Genomic DNA, 17,269 nt, shown 5'->3' on the forward strand with positions numbered 1-17,269 from the left:
AAAAGGGGGGGGGGCGAGGAAAAGCCTTCAATATCCATCTCTCCCCCCCCCCCATCTTCCCCAAGCTCATTTGGCCTGGAAAATCCAGCCGCTAATTAGCAGCTCCACCCCCCACAACCTCCCCCACAGCGAGATGCTGGCAGGAGGTGGCGTTACCACAGCGACCAACTTGGACTCCAGGCGCTAATTAGGGAAGGGGGGGCAGAAAGCGGGGGGGGGGGGAATGAAGAGCGATGGGTGTCTTTGGCAATGAGCACACCAGTGGAGGGAAAGGTGGGGTGGGGGTCAGTGGCGTGAGGGAGATAGAGATCCCAGAGAGAGAGAGAGAGAGAGAGAGAGAGAGAGAGAGAGAGAGAACGGGGTCCCCGTGAACCCAGTGCTTTCTTTCCTGGGGGGGGGGGGGGTACGCAGGGGTATGCATACCCCTAAACATTTTGTGAATCTTCACACTTTTGTCCATTTACTGTATTTATTTTTCCCAATTTGAACTATAAAATGGTGATTGCCTTGAGTCAAAATGAGAGTAACCCTAAACATATTTATTTATTTGGGGGGGAAGCACTTGTGTGAACCAAATAATAATAATAATAATAATAATAATAATAATTTATTAATTTATTATTTATACCCCACCCATCTGGCTGGACTTCCCCAGCCACTCTGGGCAGCTTCCAAGAAAATATTAAAATACCGTAATACATCAAACATTAAAAGCCTTCAGATGTCTTCTAAAAGTCTAGTAGTTGTTGTTCTCTTTGACATCTGGTGGGAGGGGGCTGGACTAGATGTCCCTTGGAGGTCCCTCTCAATTCTGCAGTTCCGCAATTCTTGGCCACCACGAGGTGGAAAGGAATGGATCTGGACGCCTCTTCTGCCATTTTCTGGGCCCCTCTTCTGCCATGCGGCAGCTAGACTGGTGACTGGGGGCGGCCGCCGAGACCATATAACACCGGTCTTGAAAGACCTGCATTGGCTCCCAGTACGCTTCCGAGCACAATTCGAAGTGTTGGTGCTGACCTTTAAAGCCCTAAACGGCCTCGGTCCAGTATACCTGAAGGAGCGTCTCCAGCCCCATCGTTCTGCCCGGACACTGAGGTCCAGTGCTGAGGGCCTTCTGGCGGTTCCCTCACTGCGAGAAGCAAAGCTACAGGGAACCAGGCAGAGGGCCTTCTCGGTGGTGGCACCCGCCCTGTGGAACACCCTCCCACCAGATGTCAAAGAGATAAACAACTACCAGACGTTTAGAAGACATTTGAAGGCAGCCCTGTTCAGGGAAGTTTTTAATGTGTGACATTTTGATGTATTTTTAATCTTTGTTGGAAGCTGCCCAGAGTGGCTGGGGAAACCCAGCCAGATGGGCAGAGTACAAATAAATTATTATTATTATTATTATTATTATTATTATTATTATTAACACCTCCAGAGTCCGCCCCCCCCAGCTGCCTTCTGCCTCTTAGTGCCTCTTACCCCCCTCCCCGGCCAAAACACCCTTTGGGGCATTCGTGCACTGCAAAGGGGTTGGACTAGATGACTCTGGGGGTCCCTTGCAAATCTAGAGTTCTACAATTCTGATCAAAGGGGGGGGGTTGAAACAACAACAAACAAACACACCTTCTGGAGGCTCGTTGGATTCAGCTGCGTCTTGTCGATTATTTTTATAGCCACCTGGAAGAAATGAAATGCCAGAAAATCAATCTGGTGAAAAAGTGGGGGTGGCTGGGGGCGAGGGGGGGGGAGAGAGAGAAAGGCCATGCAATTTTGGGAATTATAGGGACAGAACGACCTGAATTGTATATAGAAATTTACTTATGTATGCTACTACAGCAGCAAGAATGCTACTGGCCGAAAAGTGAAAAGAAGGCAGATGTCCCAGCAAAGGAAAAACGGATTAAAAAAAACAACTTATGGAATATGCAGAAATGGTGAAACTTACCGGGAAGAATAAGAAATCAAGATAGCAAACTTTTTTTATATAAAAGAATGGAAAGGGTTTTATTGGATATTTACAGATAAATTGCAAACAGATAAAAACACTGGCAGGGTTACTGTAATAACCTGCAGTTTCATAAGAGTGTATATTTAAAGCAGATAATTAAATGAGCAAATCAAATCAATTTGGATACACAGAAGGTATTAAAAAAATACATTTAACGAACCGCGGAAAGAGGGGGGAAGGAAGTCAAACTCTGAAATGTTCAATTGATTGTAAAACTAATGATATGTATAAACTTGAAACGTATAAATAAAAGCTTTTTAAAAGGCTGTGCAATAGCTGGTTCCTGCCAGCAATAATTCACTAAATCCTCCTTTCCAAATCCAGTCGTCGTTCCCCCCCCCCCCCCGGTGATTTCCACCTGCTCCTTCCTTTCTGCCTTTCCTCATTCTCCCTCCCCCACCCCCATCTAGACTGCCCCCAGCCCCAGAAGTAGCCAGTGGCTAAGGGTGGAGCCCTATACGCCTGCCCCCTCGCCACCTATAAGTCACTCAAGACAGACACACCTGAGGCTTGCTCCACTCCTTCCCCCCCTCCACTCCTTCCCCCCAGAAAACATCGCCAGGGAGGGTGCTGAGACCGTGTCTGATTGGTCCTGGGGCACAACCGATCACCTCTCCCCAGGGCTGAAAGTGGCTCTGGGGTGCCTCGATAGCAGAGGACCCAGAACGCCATTCGCACATGCAGCATTAACTGCTCTAACTCTCCCTGGCAGAAGGGTAAGCTGGGCAGGGGCTTGAATCTGTGCCTTGCAGACTTCACATTCAGGCTGTGAGAACAGGACCGGCTCTTCTGATGCTGTTATGGAGCCTCCAGATTCAGGCGCAGTCTACCTAGATTCCCAGGTCCTTTGGGGCATTTGGCCACTGCAAGACGCTTTGGCCTGGTCCGCTAAGCTCTTCTTGTGCGGGACAATAAACTGAAGCCGATTTCTGGCCTTAAGTGAAATCTTGAGGATCTCCTCAGGATTGGCACCCCAGTTGTGGAACACACACACACACACACACACACACACACACACAGGTCAGGCTGGCACCCACCCGGTGCAGCAGCAGAGACCAGGTGAAGACTGGCTTTTAGAAATGCTGGGACAATATTGGTCTGTGTGAGAAATTGACAGACCCTGAAAGTACAGTCATACCTCATGTTACGTCCGCTTCATGTTACGTTCTTTCGGGTTACGTCCCGCGGCAACCAGGAAGTACCGGAAAGGGTTCTTTCCGGGTTTCGCCGCACGCGCATGCGCAGAAGCGCAAAATGACGTCATGTGCATGCGCAGAAGTGGCAAATCTCAACCGCGCATGTGCATGCGCGCTGCTGCGGGTTGCGCTCTTTTCATGTTGCGAACGGGCCTCTGGAACGGATCCCGTTCGCAACCAGAAGTACCGCTGCATTTGGTATTTCCGATAACTTGTTCTATGCATTGATTTGTGATAATCAGGGCCCTTGCAACAGAAGGCAGGGCGTGAGTTCTGGACAAACAAAGAAGCGACCCAGCTTCCCAGAGGCCCGCCTAGCCTGGCATCCTGTTCTTGCAGATAGACTGCGCGTGAAGCTGGAGGTTCCATGAGAAGATACAAAGAGCCGCCACCTCCAAAATTTGGCGGCGCGAGAACTGCGGCAACGGAAGGACTTTCAGCATCAGTCCGGGAACCAAGACTCAACAAGCGCCTTGCTATCTTAGGTGTCTGCTCAAGACATTTTGTACGAGAAGGCTTCCCTTGGAGTGTGACCGGAGTCATTTTATGGAATATTAACTGCTACAATTGCAGAAAGGGTTTTATTGCTTTTAGTTCACTGAGTTAGTAACCTTCAGCAGTTTATCTTGGCTTGTTCCGCACTGCTTCAGTAGGCTATGAGCTGGTTTATAAATCGGCAACCGGAGTCCTGTGCTTTGGGGTTCCCTGAGAGGGGGACACAGTGACCCAGTCTTGCGGCAGCCCACAAAACAAGGTTTCCTGCTGCAAGGAGTGTTTTTAGGCTCCTGCCAAAGGCAACCTTCCCCCTTCTTTTTCCTCCAGAGACCCCTTCTGCCTCACCCACATAACAACAGCATATTACTACTTACGGTCACCTTCAGTTACGTGTCCTTTGGAATACGTCCGCGGCAAACCAGGAAGTGTTTTTCCAGGTTTCACCGCATGCACAGAAGCGCTAAATTGCGCTGTGCGCATGCGCAGAACAAGGTCCTCTGGTTGCAAATTCCTCAGGATCCGTCCAGAGCTCTGGAACGGATCCCATCAGCAAACCAAGGTACCACTGTATGTTGTACTTAAACCTAGAAAATATGTGTATGTGTATGTGCAATTCAATTTATTCTGTGCCGGTTAAGTTGTTGATTTTGGAATTTGCTGACGTGCTCGGTGCTTCACCTGCTTGCATTTCGATGTTTCGAATGCTTGCTGTATGCTGGTGGGAAGCGGCCTGCGAGTGAGCCTAACCCATCCATCCATCCATCCATCCATCCATCCATCCATCCATCAACCCTTCTTGCCCATCCTTGCACCCCACCCCTTCCGGCCCCCGCTTACCTCCCTTCCTGTCAGGATGTGCCTGGCCAGCTTGACCTTGGCGAAATTGCCCTTTCCGATGGTCTTGAGGAGCCGGTAGTTGCCAATGTGCGGCTGCTCGTCGGCGCAGGAGGCGATGGAGTTGCGGCAGCGAGCGCCCAGAGAGCGGCTGGACCATGACGAGCCCTTTTCCGAGCGGCTGCTGGCCAGGGTGGAGGGCTGCGGGGAAAGCGGAGGCGTCGCCGGGGCGGGGGGCGGGTCGAGGGTGACCACCGGGCAGCGCTGGTGCTGGGGGGGGGGGGGGTAGAAAAGGAAGACGGAGACGTTACATACGAAGGGGCAAAGGATATATCATTTCCCAGAATGCTTTTGTTATCTTGCACATCCATCACCACATGTGATACAATATATCAATATATTTTGTTATCTTGCAAGTCCATCACCACATGTGATACAATATAGGGATCCTCGGGTTGCGAACATGATCCGTACACGATGCACATTCGCAACCCACAGCTGCGCACACGCCGGTTGCGATTTGGTGCTTCTGCGCATGCGCAACCGCGAAACCCGGAAGTAACCTGTTCCGGTATTTCTGGGTTTCAGCAGTCCGTAACCTGAAAAAACGTAACCTGAAGTGTCTGTAACTCGAGATATGACTGTATAAGGTAAAGGTAAAGGACCCCTGACAGTTAAGTCCAGTCGCAGGCGACTCTGGGGTTGTGCGCTCATCTCGCTTTACTGGCCGAGGGAGCTGACATTTGACTGCAGACAGCTTCCAGGTCGTGTGGCCAGCATGACTAAGCCACTTCTGGCGAAACCAGAGCAGCACACGGAAACGCCGTTTACCTTCCTGCTGGAGCGGTACCTATTTATCTACTTGCACTTTGACATCCTTTCGAACTGCTAGGTTAGCAGGAACAGGGACCGAGCAACGGGAGCTCACCCCGTCGTGGGGATTCGAACCGCCAACCTTCTGATCGGCAAGTCCTAGGCTCTGTGGTTTAACCCACAGCACCACCCGCATACCAATTGATACAATATATAATGAGTGATATATAACGAGTTGAAAAAAAACTGTTTAAAATAACGTTTGTGGGGAAAAACCAGAAGCTTTCTTTTACTAGGAATTCTAGATGCAGAATGATTATTCGTCTATGCGACGACACTACTGGCCCAGAGATGGAAAGAAGATAAAGTCCCGACCGGAGACGAATGGTTGATGAAGATGATGGACTATGCCGAAATGGCCCGGGAAAATCAGAAACCAGACAGAAACTTTAAGAAGGAATGGGGGGGGGGGAATTACAATTTACTTAAGAGAACACTGTAAAACAACTAAAGACTTTGGCAGGATTAAAAATATATGATGCAATAGAAAATGTTTGATAATGGAAACCATGGGGGTGGAGTCTAAGGATTCAGGAAATACTGTAAAAGGTAAAGGTAAAGGTACCCCTGCCCGTACGGGCCAGTCTTGACAGACTCTGGGGTTGTGCGCCCATCTCACTTAAGAGGCCAGGGGCCAGCGCTGTCCGGAGACACTTCCGGGTCACGTGGCCAGCGTGACATCGCTGCTCTGGCGAGCCAGAGCCGCACACGGAAACGCCGTTTACCTTCCCGCTGGTAAGCGGTCCCTATTTATCTACTTGCACCCGGAGGTGCTTTCGAACTGCTAGGTTGGTAGGCGCTGGGACCGAGCAGCGGGAGCGCACCCCGCCGCAGGGATTCGAACCGCCGACCTTTTGATCGGCAAGCCCTAGGCGCTGAGGCTTTTACCCACAGCGCCACCTGCGTCCCACACATTTTGGGGAGTAGGGGGGTCATTCATTAAACCCACGAGCTCCAACCCCCCATTTTTTGCCAAATCTTCCTGCCCTCTGCCAACCAGTGCCACTGTAGCTGTCCAGGAGTTGGTGGGGTATAGTGTTAGGGTCGTAGGAACATTGTGACAGCTGCTTTGTACTAATTCACCAAACTCAGTATTGTCTGCTCTGACTGACAGCCGCAGCTCTCTCCCCAAGCCCTGCCTGGAGTTGTCATGGAGTTTTGAACTCAGGACCATCTGTATCATAGCAGTGGTGCAGCAGATGGTCTACTGACTGCAGCAGCAAGGAGGGACACACAGACCCCACCAGGAGATCACAGGAGAGAAAGAAACCAAGTCCTGTGCAACTCTCTGCCACTAGAGATCCAGCAGGCGCCTTCTGTGCCAACTTTTAGATGCCTACAGAACACATTTCTGTTCTGCCAGGCCTAGGCAGGCAATTAAGAATACATCTTCCCCACACCAGTTATTTGACACCTGTTTTAAAACTTTTAACTTCTTTACGGATTTTATTAGATGGTTTTTGCGTTTGGCTGCCACTAACTGCTTTGCTCGTGGGATGCGGGTGGCGCTGTGGGTTAAACCACAGAGCCTAGGACTTGCTGATCAGAAGGTCAGCGGTTCGAATCCCCGCGACGGGGTGAGCTCCCGTTGCTCGGTCCCTGCTCCTGCCAACCTAGCAGTTCAAAAGCACGTCACGTGCAAGTAGATAAATAGGTAGCACTCCGGCGGGAAGGTAAACAGAATTTCCGTGCGCTGCTCTGGTTCGCCAGAAGCGGCTTAGTCATGCTGGCCACATGACCCGGAAGCTGTACGCCGGCTCCCTCGGCCAGTAGAGCGAGATGAGCACCGCAACCCCAGAGTCGGCCACGACTGGACCTAATGGTCAAGGGTCCCTTTACCCTTTACCTTAACTGCTTTGCTAACTTCCATACATCCCAGTAGTGATGTATGGAAGTGAGAGCTGGACCATAAAGAAGGCTGATCGGCAAAGAATTGATGCTTTTGAATTATGGTGTTGGAGGAGACTCTTGAGAGTCCCAGGGACTGCAAGAAGATCAAACCTCTACATTCTGAAGGAAATCAGCCCTGAGTGCTCACTGGAAGGACAGATCCTGAAGCTGAGGCTCCAAGACTTTGGCCACCTCATGAGAAGAGAAGACTCCCTGGAAAAGACCCTGATGTTGGGAAAGATGGAGGGCCCAAGAAGAAGGGGACGACAGAGGATGAGATGGTTGGATAGTGTTCTCGAAGCTACCAGCATGAGTTTGACCAAACTGCGGGAGGCAGTGGAAGACAGGAGGGCCTGGCGTGCTCTGGTCCAGGGGGTCCCGAAGAGGCGGACAGGACTAAACGACTAAACAAAACAAACAACTGCTTTAATACTTTCATATTCTTTGGCACAGTGGTGCACCAATATCTTTTATAAATAAATATCACGTTGGTCCTTGCGTGTGACTGTAAAATTACCCAGGCCCAGAGATGCATCCTGTCAATCTACTAGCAGGTGATGCCCTCAAAACTACCTGTCCAAGGCCTTGGGTCCCATGATGAGAGAAAGATAGATATCCATTGAAGCCCATAGCTGTCAACTTACAGATTTGAAAATAAGGGACCAGCAGCTGCCAAAATAAGGGATTTTAGTCAACCAGCAGCCAAACGAAGCCTCAAGCGGTGGTTCCCACAGCGCAGCAAGCCGGCAAAGGGGATGCAGCAAGGAAAACCACCGTCACCTCTCCGCTGGGAAGCGCTGAGCAAAGGCGAGTCCCCAGGCAACGCGGCCGATTGGATTGGCACAAGGCATGCAAGCTCCACCCCCCAGTCGTTCTGAGACTCATTATTGGGTGAGCAACACAGCTAAGCAACCCAGTTGCAGCTTCCCTCCTCCCTGGTCGGCAGGGAGGGAGGGAGAGGAGCTGCTTCCTTTGAAACCCAGGAAATTTAAGGGACATTGTCAATAAGGGACAGCAGCGGGACACAGCGCTGGGATAAGGGAGTTTCCCACCAAATAAGGGACGGTTGACAGCTAAGTTCAAGCCCCCCCCCCCAAACTCCAATTGATAATAAACTGCAAGGCAAGGTTAAAAGGTGTTGTTTGTGCCTGTGTGCGATCTCAGCACCGTTGGCGGGGCTGCAATTGCACCCGGCCCGGGTTCACGGAGGCATCCCGGCCTGGCAAGTCCACGTCCCAGAAAACTCCCCTGGGAGGCCGTTCGCCTTAACAAGCTTAGACAGCAAAAGATCTTTAAGTCCGAGGAGATTATGGAGATCAAGAGCCACCACAATGCTTCCGAGGCCCAATCTTAACCGCCTGGCACAGGCCGGGTGAGGAGGCTGCCGGGTGCCCCATCCCAGAGACCTTCCCCTTGGCAAGCCGGAGGAATCCCAGCACATAACATCATTTTAGGAATCAAGAAAACCTGGATTTGAATCTGCGAATCAGACACACACACTCTAAAAACGGGACCTCCGGTTCGAAACCCGCTTCAAACAGACAACGCATTTTCAAAAATCAAATTCCAATGGGCACCCACAACCAGGAGATCGTTTTAACTGTGGTTCTGAAATCCTACTCGAATTCAACAGAGCTTCTCCCATGGGTAAAGGTAAAGGTACCCCTGACCATTAGGTCCAGTCGCGGACAATTCTGGGTTGCGATTCAGTGCTTCCACGCATGTGCAAAGCACAATTTACCGCTTCTGCGCATGCGCGACCACCAAAACCCGGAAGTAACCCGTTCCGGGTACTTTCGGGTTTCAGCGGTCCGTAAGCAGAAAAAAATGCGACCTGAAGTATCTATTACTCGAGGTATGACTGTATAAGGTAAAGGTAAAGGTACCCCTGACCGTTAGGTCCAGTCACGGACAACTCTGGGGTTGCGTGTTCATCTCGCTCTATAGGCCGAGAGAGCCGGCATTTGTCCGCAGACAGCTTCCAGGTCATGTGGCCAGCATGACTAAGCCGCTTCTGGTGAACCAGAGCAGCACACGGAAATGCCGTTTACCTTCCTGCTGGAGTGGTACCTATTTATCTACTTGCACTTTGACGTGCTTTCAAACCGCTAGGTTGGCAGGAGCAGGGACCGAGCAACGGGAGCTCATCCCGTCACGGGGATTCGAACCGCCGACCTTCTGATCGGCAAGTCCTAGGCTCTGTGGTTTAACCCACAGCGCCACCCGCGTCCCCTTTCTCCCACGAGTAAAGATAAGGGACCCCTGACCTTTAGGTCCAGTTGCGACTGACTCTGGGGTTGCGGCGCTCATCTCGCTTTATTGGCCGAGAGAGCCGGCGTACAGCTTCCGGGTCATGTGGCCAGCAGGACTAAGCCACTTCTGGCGAACCAGAGGAGTGCACGGAAATGCCGTTTACCTTCCCGCCAGAGTGGTACTTGCACTTTGACGTGCTTTCGAACTGCTAGGTTGGCAGGAGCAGGGACCGAGCAACGGGAGCTCACTCCGTCACGGGGATTCGAACCACCGACCTTCCGATCGGCAAGCCCTAGGCTCTGTGGTTTAACCCACAGCACCACCTGCGTCCTCTTTCTCCCACGGGTACTTTGGGTTAAACCTCAGATGGGAAAAATAAGCTTAGGAGCATCAAAAGAGGGTTCTGGATCAGACCAATGGCCCATCTAGTCCAGCATCCTGTTTTCACAAGTGGCCGATCAGATGCCTCAAAGGGAACCCTGAAGGCAGGACCTGAACACAAGACCAACACTCCCCTCCTTCGGTTTCCAGCAACAGATGTTAATAATAATAATAATAAATTTTATTTATACCCTGCCCTCCCCGGCCAGAGCCTGGTTCAGGGCAGCTAACAGCAATAAAATCACAGTAAAAAACAAAGTGGGGGGTGGACCAATTTAAAATACAGGTTAAAATGCAATTTAAAATGCAACCTCATTTTAAAAGTAGCCCATAGATCAAGACCATAACAGGAGGGAAACATAAGGGTCAGACTGAGTCCAAGCCAAAGGCCAGGCAGAACAGCTCTGTCTTGCAGGCCCTGCGGAAAAGTCCCGCAGGGCCCTGGTCTCTTGTGACAGAGCGTTCCACCAAGTCGGGGCCAGTACTGAAAAGGCCCTGGTCCTAGTTGAGACCAATCTAACCACCTTGCAACCTGGGACCTCCAAAGCAATTTCATTTGTGGACCTTAAGGTCCTCCGCGGGGCCTACCAGGAGAGGCGGTCCCGTAGGTATCAAGAAGCATTGCTGCCTCTGACCACAGCATAGCCACTGTGGCTAGCAGCCATTGTCAGCTCTTTCCTCCATGAATTTGTCTTGTCCTTTTTTAAAGCCATCCAGCTGGTGACCATCACTGCCTACAGTAGCAGGGAGTTCCGCAGTTTAACTACACATTGTGTGAAGAAGGGTTTTCTTTTATCTGTTCCGCATCTCCCGGCATGCAGCTCCATTCATTCATGGGCAGCTAGAATCATAGAGCCACAAAACTGTAGTTGGAAGGGACACCCAAAGGTCATCCAGTCCAACCGCCCTGCAATGCAGAAATCTCAGCTAAAGTATCAATGGCAGATGGCCATCCAACCTCTGCTTAAAAATCTCCAGGGAACCTTCCATTCCACGGTCAAACCACCACCTTCCATTCCACGGTCAAACAGCTCCTACTGTCAGAAAGCACTTCCTGATATTTAGTCGGAATCTCCCTTTTTGTTCCTTGAAGCCAAGTTCAAGTCTTACCCTCCAGAGCAGCAGAAAACAAGCATGTTCCCTCTTCCATGTGACTCCAACTCCCATAAACCCCAGCCAATACATGTTCAATGGTCAGGGATGAAGAGAGATGCTGATTAGCAACAATCAGAGCGCACTGCCTTGGCCACACCAGCCGCAGCACATGGCAACTGGGCTTGCTTTTTAAGCCACGGCAAAAGCCATTTATCATAGAGACCAGGGGTCAGCAAACTTTTTCAGCAGGGGGCCGGTCCACTGTCCCTCAGACCTTGTGAGGGGCCGGACTATATTTTTTGGAGGGGGGGTGAACAAATTCCTATGCCCCACAAATGACCCAGAGATGCATTTTAAATAAAAGCACACATTCTACTCAAGTAAAAACACCAGACAGGTCCCACAAATAACCTAGAGATGCATTTTAAATAAAAGGACACATTCTACTCATATAAGAACATGGAAGTGAGTGATGTATGGAAGTGAGAGCTGGACCATAAAGAAGGCTGATCCCCGAAGAATGGATGCTTTTGAATTATGGTGCTGGAGGAGACTCTTGAGAGGCCCATGGACTGCAAGAAGATCCAACCGATCCATTCTGAAGGAAATCAGCCCTGAATGCTCACTGGAAGGACAGATCCTGAAGCTGAGGCTCCAAGACTTTGGCCACCTCAGGAGAAGTGAAGACTCCCTGGAAAAGACCCTGATGTTGGGAAAGATGGAGGGCACAAGGAGAAGGGGGCGACAGAGGACGAGATGGTTGGACAGTGTTCTCGAAGCTACCAGCATGAGGTTGACCCAACTGCGGGAGGCAGTAGAAGACAGGAGTGCCTGGTGTGCTCTGGTCCAGGGGGTCACGAAGAGTCGGACACGACTAAATGATTAAACAACAAAAACATGCTGATTCCTGGGCCATCCGTGGGCCGGATTTAGAAGGCGATTGGGCTGGATCCAGCCCCCGAACTTTAGTTTGCCTACCCATAATAGAGACCATGGCAACCTCAGAGTGCCAGACTGCTGAGTTGCTTGAATGAAGTTGTGCTCTTTCTGGAGTGGCAGCTGAGAAAGGCACACACACACCCTGATCCCCAGTGGGTTTGCTAACCGACCGCTTCGCTCCTTTTGACTCAGCCTTGTCTGCGGAAAGGGGGAAGAAAAATCTCCACCAACCAGTTACGAATCCAGGCCTGCGGAAGGCAAGCCTGGCTCTTCCGGAAATTGGCGAGCAAAGAGAGTGGGTTGGTATGAAAACCAACCTGAAAGGCAGGGCACAGCCACAAAGCCCGGCCGGTTCGCAGGAAAAACAAAAGGCGGGTTCCCTTTTGTCCCATCTGAGGGAAGCTTGATGAGAAGTTGAAAGGTCCTTATTAAGAGCTGGATCCTGGCCAGGTTCAGCGATGCACCACTTGCCACCCTGATAGAGCAAGGAGAAGGGACCCAGCACTTGGGGTTTTTCCCAGGAGATGCAAGTGAGGAGATTGCAGGATCAGGCCAATGGCCCAGCTGGTCCAGCCTCCTGATCTCACAGTGGCCAGCCAGAGGCCTGGGGGAAACCAGAAAGCAGGACTCGAACACAGGACCACTCTGCTCCCTCGTGTGGATTCCAACAACGACTGCATTGGCATCATGGCAGGTAGCCATCGATAGCACTCCCCACGACTCTGCCCAATCCTCTTTTAAAGCCATCTAGGTTGGGCGGCCTTCCCTGCCTCCTCCTGTGGCAGTGAGTTCCACAGTACAACTCTGTACTGCTTTCTTTTTTTTCCTGCCCAAGGAAGCTGCCATCAATCACATCCCTCTGCTATTATTCGTTTATTAATTGTATTTATATCCCCGTTGTCTTTGTCCATGGAGTTTTCTTGGCAGGGATACTGGAGTGGCTTGCCGGTTCCTGCTCCAGGTGGATCACGTTGGGTCAAAACTCTCCACTATGACCTGTCCATCTTGGGTGGCCCTGCACGGCAGAGCTCATAGCTTCTCTGAGTTACTCAAGCCCCTTCGCCACGGCAAGGCAGGGATCTGTGAAGGATCGCCAGCTGATCGCCAAAGAATGGATGCTTTTGAATTACGGTGCTGGAGGAGACTCTTGAGAGTCCCATGGACTGCAAGAAGATCAAACCTCTCCATTCTGAAGGAAATCAGCCCTGAGTGCTCACTGGAAGGACAGATCCTGAAGCCGAGGCCCCAAGACTTTGTCTACCTCAGGAGAAGAGAAGACTCCCTGGAAAAGACCCTGATGTTGGGAAAGATGGAGGGCACAAGGAGAAGGGGCGGCAGAGGACGACATGGTGGGGCAGTGTTCTCGAAGCTACCAGCATGAGTTTGACCAAACTGCAGGAGGCAGTGGAGGCAGGAGTGCCTGGCGTGCTCTGGTCCAGCGGGTCAAGAAGAGTCGGACACGACTAAACAACAACAGTCTCCCAGGTCCTACTCCAACACTCTCACCACTGCACCACACTGCCTATTGAACCCAGTGATGCTTACCCAGACTGGCAGCTGCTCCCCAGGGTTTCAGGCAGATGAGGACTTTTTTTGAAGCCCCACCTGGAGGTTGAACCCGCAGCCTTCAGCCTACAAAGCCACAAGTCACACGAACATCCCCAAAGGCCTTGAAGCCCCCACCTCACAGCTGCCTCTTGATTATACCTTGGTCGGCAGAGGATGAAGTTCTTAATCTCTGGGTTGTGAGTTCGAGCCCCATGTTGGGGGGAAAAAAATCCTGCCTTGTAGCGGGTTGGACTAGATGACCCTCCTGGTCCCATCCAGCCCTGCAATTCTGTGAGTCCATTATGTCCATTGGCAGCAGGGGAGTCTTTCCCCTCCTGGTTCCATTCAGCTGTTGTTGGACTACAATTCCCATCATGCCTCTGGGCATGCCAATTAGGGCTGATGGGAGTTGTAGTTCCAAACATCTGGTGAGGGTGAGCGTTAGGCTAGAACATGGATAGGCAAACTAAGGCCCGGGGGCCGGATCCGACCCAATCGCCTTCTAAATCCGGCCCGTGGATGTTCTGGGAATCGGTGTGTTTTTACAGGAGTAGAATGTGTCCTTTTATTTAAAATGCATCTCTGGGTTATTTGTGGGGCATAGGCATTTGTTCATGTTTATTTATTTATTTTTTCAAAATATAGTCCGGCCCCCCATAAGGTCTGAGGGACAGTGGACCGGCCCCCTGGACTAGAACCAAGGCATAGATTCACATTCACATCTATGTTCCATCCCACTTTCGAACTTGTTTGAACAAGCAAAAGGAGGCTTCGGTAGAAGCCTCCCAGATAAACGGAGTGCTCGTCTTTGCCTCTATTATAACCCGGACAGTCGCAGAATCACAGAGGCACCCCCAAGAGTCATCTAAACCACCTGCAACACAGTCCTCTCTCTCCTGCTTGGTTTGCCGCAAGACCACATAGTTGCGAAGCTGATTTTATTTTATTTTATTTAGTGGGTCCTGCTCAGCTGGCTTTAAAAGCAGCCTTAGATGTTGACAGTTGAGCAAGTGAAACTTTTCCAGGCACAGAGAAAAGCGGCCAGGAAAAGCTTCGCCTGCTAAGCTATCTGCATCTCAGGCAGCTGGTAACAGCACAGGAGCAAAGCGAGCAAAAATGTTGGCAACCCTTCATGTATTTTTTTTTTGGGGGGGGGCGCAGGAAAGAGCCTGTCTCCTCCTTGTAGCTGCCTGTCAACACTTGCGAGAAGGAGGGAGACCAGAATAGACGAGGCCTGAAGTCCTCGGAGGAATAGTTGAAAAGGTTGGGCTATGTTTGGGCTAGGAAACAGACGATTAAGATTGGGGGGGGGGGAGAATATTTAACACATTTATCCCCTGCCTCTCCTACAAGAGCTCAAAGGGGCGGACGAAGACAAAACCATCAATTAACAGTTAAAAACATCCCTTGAAACAACAGCAGGAAGTAAAAGCAGCAAAACGCAAGCCCACTTGATGTGGGAGGTATACTGGTTCTGGATACAGAGGTTCTATTCTTAGCCATCATGACTAATAGGCATCGACAGACATTGTCCTTTATGACTTTGTCTACATTTTTTCAAGAGAGACAGAGAGCCACCAAAGGAAGCAGCCGCCACGACGTCCTGTAGGAGATGACTTGGTTTCGTGGCATCTGAATTTCCTTTCGCCGGTCTCGAATCTGCTGCCACGACACAACGAGACGCTCCCCGTTCGCCCCAGCACAGGGCAAGAGCAGGCTTGCCCCTCTGGGTTGCCCTCCGGGGGCAGAAGGAGAACCAAAAGAGGGCGAACGTGGCAGGGAATCAGATTCCCTCACTGCGAGAAGCCAAGTTACAGGGAACCAGGCAGAGGGCCTTCTCGGTGGTGGCGCCCACACTGTGGAACGCCCTCCCACCAGATGTCAAAGAGAACAACAACTACCAGACTTTTAGAAGACATCTGAAGGCAGCCCTGTTTAGGGATGCTTTTAATGTTTGATGTATCACAGTATTTTAATATTCTTTTGGAAGCTGCCCAGAGTGGCTGGGGAAGCCCAGCCAGATGGGCGGGGTATAAATAATAAATTATTATTATTATTATTATTATTATTATTATTATTATTATTCAAGCTTAACGTTCGTATTTTGGCTAAACGTTAAACAGTGGAACTCCCTGCCACAAGATTCAGTGATGGCCATCAACCTAGACAGCTTTAAAAGAGGAAAGGGAAAATTCATGGAGAAGGAGGGGGCAGAAATGCTTCTGAATCCCAGTTGCTGGAAATCACAGGAAAGGAGGGAGCTCTTGGGGGACAGGGGGCGGGCGGGTGTGGAAGACTCCCTGGTCCTGAATGGGGCAACTGTGCCCCTGAAGGACCAGGTGCACAGCCTTGGAGTCATTTTGGACTCACCGCTGTCCATGGAGGTGCAGGCCCATCCTGTGTCCAGGGCAGCTGTCCACAACCTCCATCTGGTACGCAGGATGAGACCCTCCCTGCCGGCGGACTGTCTGGCCAGAGTGGTGCATGCTCTGGTTATCTCCCGCTTGACTACAGCAATGCGCTCTGCGTGGCATTAATCTACCCTGAGATTAAGAGCCTGGCGCTCTATGGACTGAACTATGTGTCTACCATCCCAGGCCAGGTGGGGCCACCTGAAGAGGCTGCTGGATCAGGCCAGAGGGCCATCTAGTCCAGCATCGTGTTCCCTCAGGGGCCAGCCACATGCCCTAGTCGGAAACCTGCAAGCAGGATCCAATAATAATAATAATAATTTATTATTTGTACCCCGCCCATCTGGCTGGGCTTCCCCAGCCACTCTGGGCGGCTTCCAACAAAGATTAAAAATACATTAAAATGTTGCACATTAAAAACTTCCCTGAACAGGGCTGCCTTCAGATGTCTTCTAAACGTCAGGTAGTTGTTTATCTCTTTGACATCTGGTGGGAGGGCATTCCACAGGGCGGGTGCCACCACCAAGAAGGCCCTCTGCCTGGTTCCCTGTAACTTGGCTTCTTGCAATGAGGGAACCGCCAGAAGGCCCTCAGAGTGGGACCTCAGTGTCTGGGATGGACAATGGGGGTGGAGACGCTCCTTCAGGTATACTGGGCCTTTGAGGCCATTTAGGGCTTTAAAGGTCAGCACCAACACTTTGAATTGTGCTCAGAAACATACTGGGAGCCAATGTAAGTCTTTCAAGACCGGTGTTATGTGGTCTTGGCGGCCGCCCCCAGTCACCAGTTTAGCTGCCACATTCTGGATTAGTTGTAGTTTCCGGGTCACCTTCAAAGGTAGCCCCACGTAGAGCGCATTGCAGTAGTCCAAGCTGAACTATGGAAAATGTGGAGCAAGAAGTGTCAGCCCAGGGTGTTTTGCTCCCTGAGAAGGGCAAGATGTTGCCCACCCGTTCTCAATTCTACATGCGGAAGCCAACTGGACCAGCAGTTGCACCTTCTTTCAGCTCTGGTGGTGAGGTAGCCTTACTCTGACCTAACCCTAACCCTAACCCTAACCATGCACAATTGACAGGGAAGTTTAGGAGGAACGGCTGGGGGGGGGGTTGTCAACAGGTCCACCCCCCCTCCAGCAGCTGCTGTCTGAGGGGGTCGGTCCTAGGAGTCTGACCAGTACTTGCCAGCAGTCGCTCTTCATTCTATGCCTCCGGGCAGATAAATGACTCCCCAAATGCCATTAACCCATAGCTGTCAAGTGTCCCTTATTTGAAGGGACAGTCCCTTATTCCAGCGCCATGTCCCGCTGCTGTCCCTTATTGATGGATGTCCCTTAAATGTTCCTTAAATTTCAAAGGAAG

The 17,269-nt window shown here is 51.0% G+C and overlaps 1 protein-coding gene across 5 annotated transcripts in view; it reads right to left on the minus strand.

Moving 5' to 3' along the window:
• Positions 1 to 17,269, minus strand: part of MARK4 (microtubule affinity regulating kinase 4) — a 79,504-nt gene that overhangs the window by 39,205 nt on the left and 23,030 nt on the right. For all 5 annotated transcript variants that reach the window (XM_079985393.1, XM_079985394.1, XM_079985392.1 and 2 more), the window contains exons 2-3: positions 4,525 to 4,791; positions 1,612 to 1,665 (exon numbers count right to left, since the gene is read on the minus strand). In XM_079985393.1, the coding sequence (XP_079841519.1) occupies positions 1,612 to 1,665; positions 4,525 to 4,791 (321 nt within the window). The remainder of the gene's footprint in view (positions 1 to 1,611; positions 1,666 to 4,524; positions 4,792 to 17,269) is intronic.

This window comes from Podarcis cretensis (genome assembly GCF_951804945.1).
Source record: "Podarcis cretensis genome assembly, chromosome: 8".
In the NCBI taxonomy this organism is placed as follows: Eukaryota; Metazoa; Chordata; class Lepidosauria; order Squamata; family Lacertidae; genus Podarcis; species Podarcis cretensis.